The sequence below is a fragment of the Microcaecilia unicolor genome, chromosome 8, assembly GCF_901765095.1.
Source record: "Microcaecilia unicolor chromosome 8, aMicUni1.1, whole genome shotgun sequence".
Taxonomy (NCBI): domain Eukaryota; kingdom Metazoa; phylum Chordata; class Amphibia; order Gymnophiona; family Siphonopidae; genus Microcaecilia; species Microcaecilia unicolor.
In genome coordinates, this window is record NC_044038.1 from 175789904 (window position 1) to 175811391 (window position 21488).

General features: G+C 42.8%; 1 protein-coding gene across 2 annotated transcripts in view; it reads left to right on the top strand.

The window, feature by feature from the left end:
- Positions 1 to 8602: 8602 nt before the first annotated feature.
- The window catches only part of KCTD16 (potassium channel tetramerization domain containing 16), a 152122-nt gene continuing 139236 nt past the window's right edge, over positions 8603 to 21488 (top strand). The window contains exon 1 of one of the 2 annotated variants that reach the window (XM_030212841.1): positions 8603 to 9438. In XM_030212841.1, the coding sequence (XP_030068701.1) occupies positions 8603 to 9438 (836 nt within the window). The remainder of the gene's footprint in view (positions 9439 to 21488) is intronic. The other variant, XM_030212840.1, reaches the window with a different exon arrangement.

Genomic DNA, 21488 nt, shown 5'->3' on the forward strand with positions numbered 1-21488 from the left:
CGTAGCTCTTCCTCAGGGGGAACCACCCCTTATCACCAACAGGACTAAGGTCCAGGCAGGGAATCCCAGCCCCACCTCCAAGTTTAGGGCTCACTGACTGTTGAGATTGTGCTCTGATGATACACAGAGACTGAAGCAATTTAGGGTTTATGTTCAATGTTCTTTGTGGGATTTACATATGTGATCAGGGTATAAGTCTGGTGTGGATGGCAGTGTGAGTGAGTTGTAGGGATACTATTTGGTAATTCTTTTAATGCACTGGTTTGTTTTCACTAATAAAAATTTTGTAATTTATATAGAACAGGAGTACTGTTTGTTGTTAATGTTTTAGGTACCTCCTATTATATATATATCCCCTATTAGGATTAAGCTAAGATTTAATGCCAGAATCTTAGCTGCCAGACCCTAAGGAAAAGGATACTGGGCTTGATGGAACTTTATTGTGACCCAAGATGGCAAGTCTTATGTTCTTAATCCTGTACTGCATCAGTGGGGGACATGTGACTTCTGATGTCATTGGAGGAATATGGAGCACAGCAGGAATCAAATACTTGCAGCAAAGTCTGAAGCCGTGTTCCCAGTGTGGAAAATATAGGAGGGAGAACTGATTTTTATACTAGCAAATGGAGGGTCAGTGCAGTATAGGAGGTGAAGTTCTCTTCACAAAAGAGGAGCTGGATCTATTAGGATTTATTTACCGCCTTTTTGAAAGAATTCACTCAAGGTGATGTACAGTAAGACTAAATCAAACATGAGCAATAGACAATTACAGCAGTAAAAATATTCAAATAACAATACAACATATGCCATAGTATACTGCTTACAACGTCAACACAATACTTAATAGAACATTTCAATTTAACATTAACATTTGACTTCTAGAGAGGACACAAGAAAGGATGTCAAATTCATATTATAAGCAAAGATGAAACATCTAGATAGGTAAGAAAGTAAGAGGAGTTAGAAAATAAGGTGACTAATTTAAAGAAAGTTGCATATGAGGTCAGAAAGAGGGTTAAATATTATCTCATCTAGGGTAGGAGTGGATAAATTTACGACTTTATCAGCCCCCAAGAGCACTGGAAGATATTAAGTCAAACAAGAAGGGGTGGGGGGGAACCTAGAACTATATTATATAAACAAAGTCTACAGACTTAGGGAGAATCAATGCCCCATATATCAAACTTCATATACTCAACTGAAATTTTTAAAATCAGATTGGATTGTGAGATAAATTTAGAAATGGAATGTCCATTTATGAGTATCTGGCTCCCTTACAAAGTTGTATATTTATTTTTTTTTTTATTTGTTACATTTGTACCCCACATTTCCCCACCTATTTGCAGGCTCAATTTGGCTTACATAATACCATAAAGGCGTTCACCAGTTGGTTGATAACAAATACAAGGTTATGTTGTGGTCGAATGAGGTAGTTGTGTATCAGGTACCATGAAGGTCGGAGGGAGTGAAGAAACACATTGAGAACTTATACCCACTACCCTCGAAAACTACATTAAAAATTGTTTTATATTTATTAAAGTTTACAACAATATATCTCAACACTCTGAGATAAACAAGAAATAAAGAAATTGCAAAGCAAGGAAAAGAAAATCATTACATCATTACAATAAAATAAATTTAACCTTCACCCAGAAAAGAAAGCAAATAGATCAAAGAAATAGGAAAAAAGAAAAATCTTAAGAAAAAGAAAACATCAGTTGGCATATTGTTTACCCGAGAGACCTTTCCCAATCTGCCCCTACAGCGTGCATATAGGACTATACAATGACATTTACCTCCTCTTTAGCTACAAGAAATTCTTCCAACTACTTTGGATTAAAAATTTAAAATTGTTTACCCTGGAAAATTATAAAGCATAAACAAGGAAATTTAAGCACAAAACTAGCACCGAAAGCCTGTTCAGGAAGGCCTTGCATCAGGAAAAACTCATACTTTTGATCCGAATAACAGCATTTGTAAATGTCTAAAAGAAAGTTTCAAAACTACATTGTGGTCCTGTTCCAGAGCAAAAGAATCCACCAATGTAGTTCTCTAATAACCTCTAGAGAGGACACAAGAAAAGATGGCAAATTTGTATTATCCCCTACTTGTCCCTGAGGGGTCCCATTAGCAGATCTTCCCAAACTCAGAACATAGGGGGTAATGAGTCATTTGGCATCATAAGGACCTCCACAAGATATTTCTTAACCATGTCTGCTGGCGCAATCAAAGGAGACCTAGGAAAGTTGAGCAGTCTCATTATGTCTCCGAATTTGATTCTCCAAGTACTCCATGAGACAGTGCAAAAAAATTCTTGTCTTTAACTGAGGCTGACCCCAACACTTCCAGGGATTGAATTTTTGTTTCTAATGAATCTAGCTTAGAGGACTGCTGGACAGAATCTTGTGCCTGGAGCAAGACAGCCTCAGACAAAACCTTTACATCTTCTGGATTTTTCAAAGTCACTGATTGCAATGCAAAGAGGAATGCATATCAAATTCAAGGTCCCACAGTGATTCCAAAGTCATGATGACTGGCTTAGAAAAAACCCAAGATGGGCAAGCAGGAGTAGCAGGGTTCTTAACCTGAGAGAGAGTATTCATAATTTGGGATAGGTAGGCTACGTGTAGCAGCCTGTAATAGTGCCTCTGATTCAGGATCCAACCCCTCTGTTGCTGAAAACAAGTGCCCTCCATGCACTACTCGTCTTTCAACCATTTGGACGCTGGATGCAGGAGCATCCGCAATAGCTCTATCTCCTGGCTGTGTGAGTGGGGGCGTTGCCTGCTTGACGGGGCTAAGAGAAACCACATCAACTCTGCTAGCCGATGCCTTTGTGCTGGTTTCGACAGAGGGAGAGGAAGCCAGGACCCCAAATCCATTGAGTGTCATCTGTTTCAAAGCTGGAGTGATTGTGAGGGTCGAGGGAAACTCTTGAACCTTGTCCCTTTTCTTATCCATGTTACCAATGGGCAGGAGGATGCTCCGTTGAGACGAAGCAAAGCAACATCCTGCCTCTACAGCACCATCTTGGATCCACTAGTGTGCTCTCCAAAACTACATTTTGATGAAATCTATTATGCAAATGTGGAATTTAAGAAGAAAATGTGTGTGTGTGTGTGGGGGGGGGGGGGGGGGTGCGGCTAGTAGAGCAGTAGGTTGAGGCCCATGGAAGTGAGGATTCAAACCCCCTTCTCCCAATGACATTCTATGACCTTGAACAAGTAAATTCATGCTCCACTCCTCAAGGTCACATGGAGCATCAATGAGTAGCTTGAAAACCCTTTGCATAAGGTCCCCTTGTACTTGATGTATAAATCGCCTTTTGCATAGGTTTGAAAGGCAGTTAATTAAATCCGGTTTATTATCTATTTTTATCATGGACAGCCCAGCTTTTCAACCTAGTTAAGTTTGAAGGGGGTAGGGAGAGGACCTTTACTCCTATTTTTCTGGTCCTGAGAAGCAGGGGGGAAGAATTTCTCTTCAAGATCCTATGGTAGAATGATTTCCTTGCTTCAATGGTATCTTCCATGGCCCCAATCAGACCAACAAATTTGGTTAAAATTATATAGAAAAACTGCCAAGTTGAGTCAGACCAAAGATCCATCAAACCCACTGGACCAGTGAGAGTAGGGAGTAAGCCATCAACTCAGGCTTAATGTTGAAAACAGCTGGCAAGAGAGCTTAATTTATGCTTATATTCAGGGCACTACTGAACATAAATTTAAGAGGTGACCACATTACTGCTCATATGCATGTTAGACCTGCTTTTTTACTGACCTATCTTATTCTTATGAGTTGTGCATTTAGGTTTCAAAAGTGGCCAATCTAGGTCATGAGTACCTGGAGGAATCCCCAAAAGTAGATAGATTCCATGCTGCTTATTCCCAGGGATAAACAGTGGCTTTTCTCAAGTCTGCCTAATAACTGTGAATTGGGTGAATTAAGATGAAACAGTTCATCCATTAACTCACAAACACATCACACGGAAAAAAACAAACATCAAAACTATATACCGTAAGGCTGGTGTAAAGTTTAGTTTATTGTTTGACTAGCCGTTAAGACCGTTAAAACGGGCGAGATTTGTGTTTTGCACAATGTAATAATTCTCACCTCCATCCATCCATGTGCAGCAAACCTCCTCTCTCGCCTGCCCTCCCCTCCCCCGATCCATGTCCAGCAAGCCTGCTCTCTTCCCTGCCCTCCCCCCCATGTCCAGCAGCCGTCTTGTATCCTCTGGCCTCCCCCCCCTCCAGCAACCATCCTCTCTCCCCTGCCCTCCCCCCATGTCCAGCAGCCCTCTGCTCTCCCCTGGCCTCACCCTATCCACCGATCCTCCCCCCCCCCCATATCCAGCAACCCTCCTCTTTCCCTTGGCCTCCCCCTCCCCCATCCACCAACCCTGCCCTCCCCCCATGTCCAGCAACCCTCCTCTCTGCCCTGCTCTCACCCCATGTCCAGCAACCATGCTGTCTCCCCCCTGCCCTCCCCCCATGTCCAGCTACCCTCCTCGCCGCCGCTCCCTCCCCCCTCCGTGCCGGGCCCCCTGCACTGACCTGACAGTGCCTCTCACCTCCGTGTGAAAGCGCTGCAGGTAGCAGCAGATCACTCTGCTGCTACCTGCAGCGCTTCTACATGGAGGTGAGAGGCGCTGTTAGGTCAGTGCAGGGGGCTCGATACGGAGGGGGGCGGGAGCGGCGGAGGGGATGGGGGAGGGTGGAGGTTGGTGCGCGCGATGTTCATTTCCAGGCTTCAGCGGCCAACAGTCCGACTCCGTTTCCCTTTCTGTTCCGCCCTCTGACGTCATCACGTCTTGGCGCAAGGGCAGGACAGAGCGGGAAGTCTCTACTGCGCATTTGCAGGTGAGTCGGTCACTTGCCATTTATATGTTTAATATACTGCCTTTCATAAATTCAAAGTGGTTTACATTAGATACCCCTGGCAAACTGTCAGCGTTGTGCCCCGCTCAGTTATGTTTCATTCCCCTAACCCTCTCCCCTCTGAAATTTTCATAATTAAACTCAGCGATCATGATGATCACAGTATCAACTATCCCACAACAATCCAGCAAAAAGGCATTTTTCTTATGATTTCACACAATTTCCAAATGCCATTTAACCAGGTTTGCTTTTTAACCCAGGTAATTAGACTGTTTGAAAATTAACCATCACTCCTCTATCTAGCTAAAAGTGCATGCTGATGCGTCTTTAAGGGGGCATTTTACTAAGCCGCGTAAGCGTCTATGTACGCCCAACGCACGCCAAAATGGAGTTACCGCATGGCTACCACATGGCTCTTGTAGTAAATTCATTTTTGCCATGCGTCTGATATTCGTGGGCGAAAAATAATTTTTATTTTCTGCCGTGCGTATCAGACCCGCACCAAGTTTCATTTGGTGCACATAGGTCATTTCCACCCGGTTACTGTGGGAGACTTTACCGCTAGGTCAATGGCTGGCGGTAAGGTCTCAGACCCAAAATGGGCGCGCGGCAATTTTCATTTTGCTGCACGTCCATTTTCGGCAAAAAATATAAAAAAGAGTTTTTTACAGGTGTGCTGAAAAAGGATTCTGCACGTGATGAAAACCCGTGCCTAAGTTCCTTGTTAGTTTGCGTTCACTGTAGCTGCTGTTTCATTCACCCAGAAAATGCTGCCCTGGGTGAGCACCCAGTTTACCTAATGGTTAAGTATATAATAGATTGATGTTAGCACTTCTGGATTTCCCAGCACCTTTTGGCGTGTTATTGGACACTGTGGACAATGTCATTTTAGCTTGACTGGCAGAAACAGGCATCACTGGCACAATACTGGCCTCGTTCAGATCCTATCAGATAGGCAGCAGCCCATACTGTTTGGCAGCACCTCGTTGCCACCTTCAGCACTGACCTGCAGGGTACCACAAGGTTCCACCCTGTTGCCTTCTTTGTTTAATATCCACCTCAGGTCACTAGCCAGCTAATTCAGTTGATGGACACTCAGTTCTACATCTATGTGGATGATGCACAGCTACTCATAACCTTTGAACCAGAGCTACCTACAGTCCTGAATCCAAGAATGGGCTAAAAACAACAAACCCACAGAGCTTCTGTGGGTCCCTAACAAGTCACATAAAAAATAATGCCTTTTGAGAGCCATGAACTCACTCTAACATCACTCCTTCATGGGGTACAGCTATGTTCAACACTTAAGCTGATCCTTCAAATAAAAAAAATAAAAAAAAACTTAAGTAGCTGCTTCTATCATCCATAACATCTATTCCGTTGGGTTTTTTTGTTTTGCTTTGTGTTGCTTTTTTTTTGTGCCCCCTAGAAGCTGCTGCCCTAGGCACCTGCCTAGACTTGCTTAATGATTGGGCCAGCCCTGAGGTTCATAGTCCCAAATCCCCAGCCCTGGATTCAGTTGACCTGGAAACACAAAGAAAGACGAGAAAACTGTGAATAACTCAAAAATGACAAGACGATCTGGGAGAAATATTTGGGAGATCCTCATAAGTACATAAGTATTGCAACACTGGGAAAGACCAAAGGTCCATCAAGCCCAGCATCCTGTTTCCAACAGTGACCAATCCAGGTCACAAATACCTGGCAAGATCCCAAAAAAGTAGAAAACATTGTATGCAGCTTATGCCAGAAATAAGCAGTGGCGTTTCCCCAAGTCCATTTTAATAATGGTCTATGGACTTTTCCTTTTTCCAGAGTTTAGTTACACTTTGAGCAAAGAAACATTTTCGCCGATTCATTTTAAATGTACTACTTTGTAGCTTCATCGAATGCCCCCCACTGCCCCTCCCCCCCGATAACCTGTTATATTTTGTCAATTGTACCTTGATACAATGTCCACTTGACTTCCCCTATTTCATTGGCATTTAACAAGAAAAGGAAACAGTATTGTGTAATGGTTTGATTAGTTTCGTCAGCGAAATTCAGATTTTATTTCCAGGATTACTGCTTTGGGAAAAAGCCCGAGTGAATCCCCCAGACCTGAACGGCATTTTTAAAAGCCTCTTGATGTCTACTGAAGGATGGCACTGTTGATACTGTCTAAGTTTATTTATAGTAGCAATTAGCAAAGGGAAACCATTCTGATCTTAATTGTCTGGTCTACAGCCCAAAATACGATGCATATTCATCTTGCCATACAAAGAAACGTAATAGGTTAAAGGACCAACCCCTAGGATACAGGGAGCACCAGGACGAAAACTGAGAAAAAATGTCTTAGTACGATCTTTTCTTAAAGTGCTAGCATCTCCTTTCTTTTTTTTTTTTTTTTTTAATAAAGCAAGACTGAGTAGGTCAATTGGTCTTTATCTGCTGTCATTTATGTTGTCATTAAGTGGTTAATGAACTAGAAAGCCACGTTCTTGTCAAAGCGGTTTTCCTTTAAGATGATGTAATAGTTTTTTCCCTGGATGGTTCCTTCCCTGCACTGCTCAAATAACAGCATCTCTGAATTGCACTGGGAGCTGTGGAACCACCCAACACAGCAGCTACGGTCAGCCCAGCATCCTAGCTCCCGACACAAGACTGGGAAGCCACTGCAAACTGGTCCCCTCCCCCCTCCCCTCTTGTCTCGCTCTCTCTTTCCTGGAGACATGGGAACCTCGTTGTTTTTCATGTGTAGGGTGCCAGTCTGGCATTTTGTCCCTTGCATGCTTCAGATCATAGGCTTTCTGCATGCAATCTGAGCCAGCGACCCCACTGACAACTTCTTTGTCTTTACTCTTTCATGGAATGATTTTTCTTTGAATTTACCTTCCGTACCGTTAACTTTACGAGACTCTGCTTGGTTGTCAAAAGAGGATTTTGCCTTTTAACCCATTTTAGAAAATACGTTTCTCTTCTTTTTTTGGATGCTACATGAATGGGACTCGGTGTTCCGGCTTTTTGGTAAAATTCTTCTTCTTCCTAATGATGCTGCAACTCAGGTAAGAGATTTCCTGCATCCTCAACAAGTAACTGAGTCGGATTCAGCAGAGCAAATGATGTTTTTAGGGTGAAAGTTATTTTGCAAGGTCCCACTTAGCCTCACCTGAAACAGCTGCTAGTTCGATTCTAGATAGAATTAAAAATGAATCGTTAATGATACAGCAGCATTTGCAACTCCGAATCTGGTTGTTAGGAAACCTTAAATTTTATGGCTTGTGCTGTGGTGAACTCAGATTTGCCCAAAAAATGTTGCAGTCTTAATTTTGACTTAGAATGCAAGCAAATCATTCAATATGACATTTTGATTCACATCCAGAAATGAGAAGGTATGGGGACTAAAGAGTAGGTTGTACTTTGTAACTTCTGAGATGCCTGGCTAAATAAACCTTAGCTTGTTTTTCTTTCAACAGATCCCTGAATCAGTGTGGGATTAGCCTGGGCAGGCTGGCGATGAGTTAGAAATGATGAATTTGATAATGCAGTTCCTTCTCTGCGGTTGAGCTGGTGGGTTAGCATCACAGCCCACTTTTCCTCCTGGACGTTTCTTTGGAAGCTGCAGGCTTCAGATATTGGGATCTTTTTGCAGGGTTGTGGCTCTGGAACCTTATTTTTGCTGTTTCATGTGAGGACTGCAGCTCCCTGGTAATTGCATTTTTTTTTTTTTAATGAAAAGCACAATGGCTTTAAGTGGCAACTGTAGAACTTTTCCTCCTCCAAGGGAGCAAGGTGCTCTTTCACATTCTCTACCTGACGTGGTGGAACTGAATGTTGGCGGTCAAGTTTATTTCACGCGACATTCTACCTTAATAGGTGTACCCCACTCCCTTCTCTGGAAAATGTTCACCCCAAAGAGAGATACAGCTAATGATCTGGTCAAGGATGCCAAGGGAAGGTACTTCATTGACCGTGATGGATTCCTTTTCCGTTATGTACTAGACTTTCTCCGAGACAAGCAGGTGGTCCTCCCAGATCACTTTCCAGAGAAAGGAAGACTGAAGCGTGAGGCTGAGTATTTCCAGTTACCAGACTTGGTCAAGCTTCTGGCCCCTGATGACGTCAAGCAGAGTCCCGATGACCACTGCCATAGTGATTACGAAGAGGTCTCTCAAGGGAGTGACACAAGAGTGTGCCCTCCAGCGTCACTGCTACCGCCTGACAGGAAATGGGGCTTTATCACTGTTGGGTACAGGGGTTCGTGTACCATGGGCAGAGAGAGTCAAGCAGATGCCAAGTTTAGGAGGGTCCCAAGGATTCTGGTTTGTGGAAGGATTGCCCTCACTAAAGAGGTCTTTGGTGAAACTTTGAATGAAAGTAGAGACCCAGACAGAGCTCCAGATAGATACACCTCCAGGTTCTACCTCAAGTTCAAGCACCTGGAAAGGGCTTTTGACATGTTGTCAGAATGTGGATTCCACATGGTGGCCTGCAATTCCTCAGTGACAGCTTCTTTCATCAATCAGTATACAGATGACAAGACTTGGTCAAGTTACACTGAATATGTCTTCTATCGTAAGTATGAATTCTTTTGCATTTGGGTAGGTGCTTTCGCAAGCACGATTGGAACTCTGTGGAAAACTTTCTCTATATATCTGTCTGATACTATCCTGCCTAGATACTAAGACCAATCTTCGTTATTGTGTATTTGATGTACTCAACTGATGCATTTTGGTTAGTAAATCAAGTTCCCTTGGCTCTTCGGGCTTTTCAGGCAAACTACTGTTACAATATTGCTTGGACTAAATTAATCTGATTTAGCTAGAGGGCAGCATAGTCTTCCAGAAACAGGTCTTTTTCTCTTCCTGTTTCCCCTTGTCCCTGCATCTATTACTGGTAAAAGGCCTTCCTTGCATGTTTGCCCAGGAGTTGCTTTAGTGACATGTTAATTGCAACTTTGAAGCTGCATTGAACCTGCTATGTGTGGGAAAGCACGGGGTACAAATGTAATTAATAATAATAATAATAATAATAATAATAACTTTATCAGGACACAGCACTGCATATTTTCACAAGGACACAAGTTGGTGCAATTAAATGCAAGAATATTTTGCAGCATGTCATATGAAATTGTCTGGTAAAATCTATTTCAAATGTTTATAGCTTGGCACATGTTACAGTTTCATACTAAGGGATTATTCAGGTTTAAGCCATTATTTCCAAAGATAAGCTTGCAAAGGTAGCAGGGTCATTTGTGGCCGTGTTCTTTGGAGCTTTCCCTTGGTTATTAAGCAGGACTTCCTGAATCTGTGCCGGCAACATCAGAATCCATTGGGTTCTCAAGATAATTTTCATGAATATGCATGAGATCAAATTACTGACAGTGGAGACCCAGAATATGGAAAATGATCCCATGTAGATTCGTGGTGAGTATCCTGAATCCCTACTGTCTGTGGGGTCACCAGGGTTGGTTGAAGAAGACTGGCTTCTGAATGAACTACAGGACAATCAGAAGAAAGTTAGACTTCTTTTAACCCAACCAGCAGTGTAACTAGGTGCTTATTATATGTACACATACCACCCCATTACTATACCATGCTGTATTGCTGTGCTGTACAGAGTGGTTGTGCATCCCTTATGAGATTGGAGAGTCCTTCATTTTGGGTCAACAAATCTTCCCATTATTTTTCCCTGTTCTTTTAAAAGTTGTTCTAGGCTGAACCATTTGGATAGGGAATTAAGGCCTGTTCTTGCCTTCTTCCAAAATTTTTTCTGCTAGAATATGAAGGGTGGGCAGCCATGCTTGTAAGGAATCACTGGGTCCTACTGATATCAGTATCTTGGAGAATACAGGACGTCACTGTCTGCTAGCCAAACTCACCAGCATGTTTTGATAAACTGTCTGTAGCTGCAACATTTACTCTTTCAGTCAATGCTCTGTTTGAGTTTATGCCACCCTTGGCAAAACAAGAGAATTTGCTTCCTAAACAAATGTAGAAATAAGGATCAAAGATGAAGGTGAGGCCTTTTCATTGGACTAACAATTACTGCTCCTTTATCGGATGAGTGAAAAATCAGTGCAGTTACACTAGGTTTAGCTAATACAGGGAAAATGAATCCATTAAGCTCAGTAAACAGGAGGGGGAGGGAGGGTTGACAGAAGTGAGTCACTGACCTGATAAATGCTAGTCGCACATCTATTAAGTTAGTCTCATAAATACATATGACCTATAATGTATTTGTTGGCGCTTTTCTCAAGGAGTCTAACATGGCAACTATGGTTCTTTCACCATCACAGCGTTAGATGCTATGCTGTACCGCTAGGACAGGGATGGTCTAACTCGGGGCTTCCAAAACCTGTCTTGGAGACCTTACAACCAGTTGAATTTTCAGGATAGTCATGGTGAATAGGGATGAGATAAATTTATGTGTATTTATGGCCCAGTATATGCAAATTTGCCTCATGTATATTTGTTGTGCCTAAGTACTGTGGGTTCAGCTGGAGAATTCTGGAATGCCCTGACCTAGTTTCTGTCTGCAGGGGGTGAAATTACTGGTTTATAAAATTCTCAAGGGCTGCAGCTAATTCCCGGATTTCAAATGCACTCGGTTCATACCATACAGTGTGTGCAAAAGAACATCCTATAGAATGCACTTAAAGGGTGTTTTTTAGACCCCTCACTGTATTCAGGTTTATTTGTTTCTGGTTTACTGCAATGACTGCCATTTTGTACTTCTTCCACTCTATTTCAAATTTATTTTAGCCTTTCCAGAATTTTATGTGTCTTTTTATTGTTTTATCACTTTTTCATCTTATCTTTGTATTGTTGTAGTTTGTATGTCTGTTTTGTCTTTTTCTCCACACAAAAGGACAAAATGTAACCTTAGCGTGACTTTAGTCACACATACGAGCCTCATTCATCTATGTCTCTCCCTTTTCTCTGTGTATTTCATTCTCTTCATCTTTCCCCTTTCATCTCTTCCTCCCATTTCAATTTCCCTTCCTCTTTCTCTTTCATTCCTCTTCACCTTTGTGCTTTTCTTCATCTTTTCTTTCCATTCCTTCCACCGCTCTACCCCTTCCGGGGCTACTGTGGCAGTAGGCCAGTAGCAGGTTTCCAGCCTCATCTCTGTCCTTGTGGCTGATGCTTTTAATCAGAGCATGTATTGAGGAGTAGCTGTTGCTTCCAGAGCTGAGAAAGAGAGAAGAAGCAGACCTCCTTTCTGTCCTCACCACTAGGGGCACACTTTTCCTTCTAGCTGCTCTGTAATTGCCTGCTGGTAGACCATAACTGGGCTGAAAGCCACCATGGGAGAGGATTTGACAGCTCTGTAGTGTCATGGCATTAGAGACTTGATATACTTGGGTTTGAATGTCTTTCCATTTAGGTAAATGTAAAAGGATATTGTCTCAGTTGCTAGGGTTGTGATAACAGGACATTCTCAGTATTCTCATGTAATTTTCAAGTGACTGTGCACGCTTGGCAGACCCTGCTTTCGAAGTGATTGTTTCACATGCAAGAAAACCTGGGAGCCACTTTAATATAAAAACAGCCTGAGCCCAGACCTCAGACAGCCAAAAGTCCGAAGTGCATGGACTTAAGAGGAGAAACTGAAAGAAAATGCCTTGTCGTGCATGCAGCCCTCACAAGCATGAAATTATAATGGTGCCAAAACAAGTCTTCTTCTCTAAATAAGGCAATATCTCAAAACTGGGCCCATTCCGGACTACCAAAAAGAAGCTACAATTCAGTGGAAGATTGGCAAAAACTAACGGCAGTTGAACAGGAGTTCACGTGCTCCTCTCCTCTGAAGTATAAAACTTGCCTGGGCTCCCAGGTTTTACTATAGGCTGGGCCACAGTCACAGTTGCTGTGCTGGGGGGAGGATCTCTTGCACGTGCTCCCCTGTTTCAACTAGGCGTACGCGCAAGAACCATACTTACCACACAGCTTTTGTGCACATGTGCTGGGCACATTCCTCCCTTTTACTTCCCAATGCTAAGCGTATTCTGTAGTGCACTCTCCCAGATTCTATATAGCGTGCCTAGTGTTACGCACGGTTTCATGCATAAATCTAGGCATATTCTATAACTACATGCATAGATTAATTGTTTTAACAAAATGTTAAGAATTGTTAACGGCTCTTAATAAGCAATAGCGAGCACTAAATTAGAATTTACACGCGTACATTGCTAAGCGTATTCTGTAATATACTGCACCTAAATTAAATTCTAATGTGCACAGGCAAAAAGGGGCGTGGAAATGGGCGTTTTGTGGGCATTCCAAAATCTATGTGCATTATAAAACATGGGCCAGTGCGTGTAAATCTATATGCAGGGATTTACACCAGCTTTTCTTTGGCATAAATGGACACACATAGATTTAGTCACATGAACTACACCTAAGCGTATTCTAAATACTGTGCATAGATTTACATGCGGTATTTAGAATATGCTTAGGCGTGATTGCCTAATGTGCGTTAATTTTAAGCGCTGTAGATGGAATTGGGCCCACTGCCCCTAAATTCTAATGTGTGCAGGCAAAAGGGGCGTGGTTATGGGTGGGGAAATGGGCATTTCATAGGAGTTCCAAAAATTACGCGCGTTGTTCTAGAATATGGCCGTCTGCGCCAAAATGTATGCGTCGGGATTTACACCATGTTTTCATTGGTATAAATAGAGTCTGCGTAGTTCTAGGTGCTGAGATGTCAATTAAGCATATTTAATATACCTCTCCTATATCTAGACGCTGCTTATGGAATACGCTTAGGTGGAAATGTTTTCCGCACAGATTTTCTAGGCATCATATATAAAATCTGGCCCATGACGTCTAACTGTAGGCCAGAAGCTGAGCCAGGTTGACGGTGCGGGGGGAGCGAAAGCGGACTTCCGCCGACACCGGCGCACATTTTCTATGCAACATAACGAAAAAAAAATAGGTGCTGGCACCGGCAGAACTGTATTTGGGGGAGCATCAGCTCCTCTGGCTCCCCACCTAGCTACGCCACTGCTGTAGGCACACTGTTACACATTGAGGGGTATTGTGGGTCCTGCTCTACTTATGTTGATTTAGTAGCTTATGGTTTATATTTTGAAAAGCTGCAACCTTCAACTTCTTGTAAAAGTATCTTACAGTTTCTTAGCCTTAGTTTTCTCACATTCTTTATATTCTGCAGCAGCTGAGCAGATTTAATAGGCACGAAAAAAGTTGACTAGAAAGTAAAGGTGCTATAAAACATTTATATCATACAAAAATTCATATTTTTTTACTATGTTTTCCAAACTCAGTTTTAACTTCTATGCTGACAACCACTGGAACTGGCAGCTGGATTTCTAGTGGGATCTCATAGGTTCTCCATGGTTCCTTACCAAAAGTTATTTAATTAGATGCTGCCAACTGTGCCGTAATTCATCCTACTCTTACATTCAGGTTAATGGACTGAAGCCACAAGAAATGCTTAATAACAACTAGTTAGCTGAATATTAGGATGTCTGTACCAGAGCCAGTTAGCTTTCAGCAGTCAGAGCTATAGAATATTTGATAATGTTCTTAGAATGAATGCATTAATTACTCATAGAAATGGAAACGATGAGGAATTGATCTTTCAGCGAGACTGTCAGCCAGCTGTACTCAGGAAGTTTGGGGAAATACTTGGTATATCTGGCCTTGTATATTTATTTGGCTTTTGTCAGAAGATGTAGTAACAGCATTTAGCATATCTGAGTTTTAAAAAGGTTTGGACAAGTTCCTGGAGGAAAAGTCCATAGTCTGCTATTGAGACAGACATGAGGAAGCCACTCCTTGCCCTGGGATTGGTAGCATGGAATGTTGCTACTTTTTGGGATTCCAGAATCCTGCTACTTTTTGGGATTCTGTATGGAATCTTGCTATTGTTTGGAATTCTGCATGGAATGTTGCTATTAATTGGGTTTCTGCCAGGTACTTGTGACCTGAATTGGCCACTGTTGGGAAGAGGATATTGGGCTAGATGGACCATTGGTCTGACCCAGTATGGCTATTCTTATGCCCTTATGCCTTTAACTCACAGTAGTAGCTCAAGCATAGGTATTTGGTAACTCAGATGTTTAAGGGGGTTTAAGTAGGGTGGGGTCGGACTAGGATTGATGGGATGGAGCGTGGTGAGACAAGTTAAAACCCTTGGGATGGTAGGCAACACCTATGTCAGTAGTAAAGAAATAGTAGGGACAATTTTGAACACATCAGGGAAGGATCCCTTTAATGTGTCTCTGGTGCAGAGACACCCACTACCCTGCCGCTAGTACCTCTGTTACTGATGGTATTATGCACACTGAATACACTCCAGCGAACTATGTGCCAAAAAAAAAAAATTCAAAATAATGCACCAAGGTAATACAATTCTGGAACTATCTGCAGGCACTTCATTACTTGCCTCCCAGTCAGTCCTAGCTCCCCAACCTAGGACCTTCCTATTGGCCATGTGAACATTGATTTTCAGAAGCACTGTAACAGAAATCCCAAGGTTACTGGCGACCATATAAGATCTGTAGGCCTTTAGTTAATTGCTGAGAGGTCCTTTTACTAAGGTGAGCCAAAAAATGGCCTGTGCTAGTGTAGATTCGTGTATTGGACGCACGCAGGTCCATTTTTCAGTGCACATGCAAAAAAGGTCTTTTTTTGGCCGCAAATGGTTTGCGTCCGTTTTGGGCCTGAGACCTTACCACCACTCATTGACCTAGCAGTAAAGTCTCATGCATTAATGGGGCAGTAATGATCTACGTGAGTACAGTGCCAATTACCGTCCGGTTAGCGCCGCGCACCGGAAAATTTCCAGCGTGCTTAGTGGACGTGCATAAAAAATGAAATTACTGCCTGGGCAATGCGGTAGCTGGGCGGTAGTTCAAAACTGACATGCGTAGGACGCACATGCATGCCTACATGGCTTAGTGAAAGGGCCCCTGAGTTACAAAACATGTTTGGAATATAGCTGCATATATTCCTGCTGATATTCAGCGCTATTTAACTAGCCGGGAATGGCTCCTGGCTGGTTAAATAGCACTTAACTGGCTATCTGTGAATACTTAGCAAGAGATAGCCGGTTATCTCCTGCTAAATAATCAGGGTCAGCGTTTAGTGGCTAACCCATTATATTGCACGATATACCTGGCTATCTGCGAATGTTCAGCACATTGCCAGCTATGTTTGGTGGACAAATCGAGCCACCCAAATGGCAGGCCTATCTTTGGCTGCTATAAAATTATCCGGCCATTGCTGAATACTGGCTTGGCCGGTTAAATTTAAACTGGCCAAAAATGAACCGGATATTCAATGCCGGTCACCGGAAATGCCCCGGCATTGAACATTTGGGTCATTGCTGATGATGGGAGGTGGCCCGTCTAACTCCTAAGGTCTGAATATTGGCCCCGTTATCTGTATTAGCTGTATCTAATGGTTAGAGCAGCAGGCTGAGAACCAGGGGAGGTAGGGTTCAAATCCCACTACTGCTCCTTGAGATCTTGAGCTAGTCACTTAACCCTTCATTGCATCAGGTACAGGGACAGGGAAATACCTACAGTACCTGAATGTAACTCATATTGAACTACTATTGAGAAAGGTGAGAGCTAAATCCAAATTCAAAATCCAGTACCAGGCATTTTGTGAAGTGATACAAAACCCTACAAAAGTCAGCCAGGACCTTTAAAGTAATTCTACTATACTAAGAGCACTAACTTTCAGGAGCCAACCCTCGTCGTCTCTTCGCCACCCTTAACTCCCTCCTCAAAGTGCCCTCCGCTCCCCCCCCCCCCCCACTCTCACCTCAATCACTGGCTGACTACTTCCGTGACAAGGTGCAAAAGATCAACCTTGAGTTCACTACCAAGGCACCTCTTCCTCTTCACCCTTCAACCCTCTCCCTCAACCAACCAACCGAGGCCTCTTTCTCCTTCTTTCCTGATATCACCGAGGAGGAAACCACCCGCCTTCTTTCCTCCTCAAATGCACCACTTGTTCCTCTGATCCCATCCCCACCAACTTACTTAACACCATCTCTCAAACTGTCACCCCCTCCATCTGTCATATCCTCAACCTCTCTCTCTCCACTGCAACTGTCCCTGACACCTTCAAGCACGCCGTAGTCACACCTCTCCTCAAAAAAACATCACTTGACCCTACCAGTCCCTCCAACTACCGCCCCATCTCCCTCCTACCCTTCCTCTCCAAAATACTTGAGCGTGCTGTTCACAGCCGCTGCCTTGATTTTCTCTCCTCTCATGCCATCCTCGATCCGCTTCAATCCGGTTTTCGCCCTCTACACTCGACAGAAATGGCACTCTCTAAAGTCTGTAATGACCTGTTCCTTGCCAAATCCAGAGGCCACTACTCCATCCTCATCCTCCTTGATCTGTCCGCTGCTTTTGATACTGTCAATCATGATTTACTTCTTGCCACACTGTCCTCATTTGGGTTCCAGGGTTCTGTCCTCTTCTGGTTCTCCTCCTATCTCTCCCACCGCACCTTCAGAGTACACTCTCATGGATCTTCCTCCACCCCCATCCCGCTCTCTGTTTGAGTTCCCCAGGGATCTGTCCTTGGACCCCTTCTTTTTTCAATCTACACCTCTTCCCTGGGCTCACTGATCTCATCTCATGGTTTCCAGTATCATCTTTATGCTGATGACACCAAGCTATACCTCTCCACACCAGACATCACCGCAGAGACCCAGGCCAAGGTATCAGCCTGCTTATCTGACATTGCTGCATGGATGTCATCCTCCCCGTTTCATCTGCCCGCAACCTCGGAGTTATCTTCGACTCCTCCCTCTCCTTCTCTGCGCATATCCAGCAGATAGCCAAGACCTGTCGCTTCTTTCTCTTTAACATCAGCAAAATTCGCCCTTTCCTCTCTGAGCACACCACCCGTACTCTCGTCCACGCTCTCATTACCTCTCGCCTTGACTACTGCAAACTACTCCTTACTAGCCTCCCACTTAGCCATCTATCCCCCCTTCAATCTGTTCAGAACTCTGCTGCACGTCTTATATTCCGCCTGAACTGATATACTCATATCACCCCTCTTCTCAGGGCACTTCACTGGCTTCCAATCAGATACTGCATACAGTTCAAGCTTCTCCTTCTTACCTACAAATGCACTCAGTCTGCAGCCCCTCATTACCTCTCTACATCATTTCCCCTTACGTTCCTGCCCGTAACCTCTGCTCACAGGACAAATCCCTCCTCTCAGTACCCTTCTCCACCACCGCCAACTCCAGGCTCTGCTCATTCTGCCTCGCCTCACCCTATGCTTGGAATAAACTTCCTGAGCCCTTACGCCAAGCCCCCTCCCTACCCATCTTCAAATCCTTGCTCAAAGCCCACCTCTTCAATGTTGTTTTCGGCACCTAACCTTTATACCTTTCAGGAAATCTAGACTGCCCCTATTTGACTGACTGTACATTTGTCCTTTAGATTGTAAGCTCCTTTGAGCAGGGACTGTCCTTCTATGTTAAATTGTACAGCGCTGCGTAACCCTAGTAGCGCTTTAGAAATGTCAAGTAGTTGTAGTAGTAGTAGTGAGTCACACAACAAGGGCCTAACTTGGAAAAGGCAGCACTATAAATATTGCAGTGGTAATAAAACATCCGTATGCCTATTGGGAAATTTAAGCAAACTGGATTAGTACAGATCAATCAATCCTACATAGATATTCAGTGCTAATGGCCTTTTTCACATACAAATACAGATAAACCTTTATCAAGTATAGAATAAAAAAGCACAAATGAAAAATAGAAATATGTAGAGAAAAATTAAACTGAAATCCCAAGAAGCCAGACTCTGCATACAGGTCAACACCATCATGGAGAACCGACTGCGGAGTACCCCAGGGTTTACATCTCTCACCCATATTATTTAATCTGATGATCCCCCTTGCTCATGCCCTATACAAGCAAAATCTTAATCCTTTTCTGTATGTGGATGATGTCACCATTTACATACCATTCAACTCTAATCCAACAGAAATCACTGTTGCAATAAAGACTAGTTTAAGCTTAATGGATGCCTGGGCTTCTGCATTCAAACTCAAACACAACAAGGAAAAAACTTACTGCCTTATTCTTCTTTCTCACCACAAAACAAACCTCCCTTCATCCATAAAAACCCTGGAACATACTCTCCCAATATCAGACAAACTGAAGATCCTTGGAATTACTATTGACACCAATCTAACCCTGGAGAGCCAAGCCTCTGCCACCACAAAGAAAATGTTCCACGCAATGTGGAGAGGTATGGTAGCCGTGTTAGTCCACTCTTAAAGGTTATCAATAGAAATCAAACAAAATAAAACATGGAAAAGAAAATAAGATGATACCTTTTTTATTGGACATAACTTAATACATTTCTTGATTAGCTTTCGAAGGTTGCCCCGACCCTCCCACTCTGTCAGACAGTCAAAGTAATGCTTTGATGTTTCTCTCATATATACTATCTGCTACCTCATTTGCTTATTTCCGATCTGAGGAAGAAGGGCAACCTTCGAAAGCTAATCAAGAAATGTATTAAGTTATGTCCAATAAAAAAGGTATCATCTTATTTTCTTTTCCATGTTTTATTTTGTTTGATTTCTATTGATAACCACGCAATGTGGAAACTCAACCTGATCAAACAATTCTTCCCTAGGGAAACTTTCTGTAACATAATTCAAACAATGGTACTATCACATGTTGACTACTGTAATGCCGTATATGCGGGATGCAAAGAACAGATCTAAGGAAAGTGCAGACTGCACAGAACACGGCAGCTAGACTCATTTTCAGAAAGGCAAGATTCAAAAGTGCTAAACCTCTACGTGAAATACTGCACTGGCTACCAATCAAGGAATGAATTGCCTTCAAAATTTGCACTCTGTCCACAAAATAATCCATGGTCTGGCCCCAACCGACACGACCAAACTTATCAACTTGCCAACTAGAAACATCATCAAATCACCCAGAACATTTCTAAACCTGCATTACCCAAACTGTAAAGGGCTAAAATACAAATCAACATATGCATCCAGCTTTTCCTACATTTGCACCCAGCCCTGGAATGCATTACCTAGAAACATTAGAACTGTGAACACCCATCTAAAATTCCGAAAAGACCTCAAGACTCACCTCTTCCGGAAAGCCTACGCAGCAGACCCGAACTAATTCATGAACAATGCATCACATCTATCGAACTAAGAAATGAACAGTACCCCTTCCACATAATCATATTAGTTCATACTGTACAAATTTTACCACTCCAGTTATAATTAAGTGTACTTCTACCCTTATCCTACTCTGTATTGCTCACTAGAAGCTGTAGTCCCATCCCTGGAGACTTATCAGCCTCATTGGGATTACTTCTCTCTATATGCTACTATATATTCGTCCCAGAGTTGCACTCTCTTTTCCGGAACCTTAACAGCTTCCTTATACCTACTGTTACTCTATTTTCCACTCTGTATATATTCCCGGAGTTGGTACTCTCCTCTCCGGAACCTGTAAGCCACATTGAGCCTACTGCTATGTGGGAAAATGTGGGATACAAATGTAATAAATAAAATAAACACCAGAGAAATAGAAAATATGATCCATGCCACTCTATACTGTGCAAAATATAAAGATAGAGATCTAAATTTCAAAAATTGATATAGTCTCACTAAAATAAAAATTAATAAATAAAACTAAAATTAAAATAGAAAATAAGAGAGACCATTTTATTGGAGTAATTTGATACATTTTCTGTTTAGCTTTTGGAGGCTAAAACCTCCTTCCTCAGGTCAGGATACTATCCTAACCTGTGGAAGGAGGTTTTTGCCTCTGAAGGCTAGTCAGAAATGTATTACATTTGTCTATTACTGTGTATTTTCCATTTTTATGTTTTATATTTATTTATTAACCTTTAAAGTGGACTAATAGCATGGATACCTCTCAAGTTCATCCCAAATTTTAAAAAATGTATTTTTTTTCTATCTAGTTTCTCTGAGCATTTAATTTTTCTAATCATATTGATCTGGGTTACTGGTTTCCTGGCTTTTCTTAACTTTCTTGCCAGGATCTCCTGTCCATTTGTCATTTTCTCCCTCTTCTTGACCTCTTCATCTTCTCCACTATATCTATTTCTGACAAACGGAGTTTGAATAATTTGTTCACCTCACTTCAGGAAAATGTTTTTTTTAAGGGACTCTTTTACCAAGCTGCTGCAAAAGGGGGCCTGTGTTGGTGTCAACACGTGTTTTTCACATGCACCAAGGCCCACGTTTACCGCAGCAGGTAAAAGAGAAGTCTCTACCCTGCAGGAAATGGCCATGCGGCAAGTAAAGCACTTGCAGTGTGGCCATTTCGGGGCAGAGCCCTTACCACCACCCATTGAGGTGGTGGTAGGAGCTTCCGCGCTAACCCAGTGGTGACTGGGCAGTGCCTGCACTGCCCAATTACTGCCCGGTGTACTCCGGTGCTACAAAAATAAATATATTTTTTGTAGCGCCAGATACGATGGTGCGCTAGGGGTAGGAAGTACCACCAGGCTGGTGTGGTAGCCTGGCAGTACTTCCTGTTTAGTGAGCGGTAAGCCCGCGTTGAGCTTACCGCCGCGTAGTAAAAGGGGCCCTAAATATACACATGAAA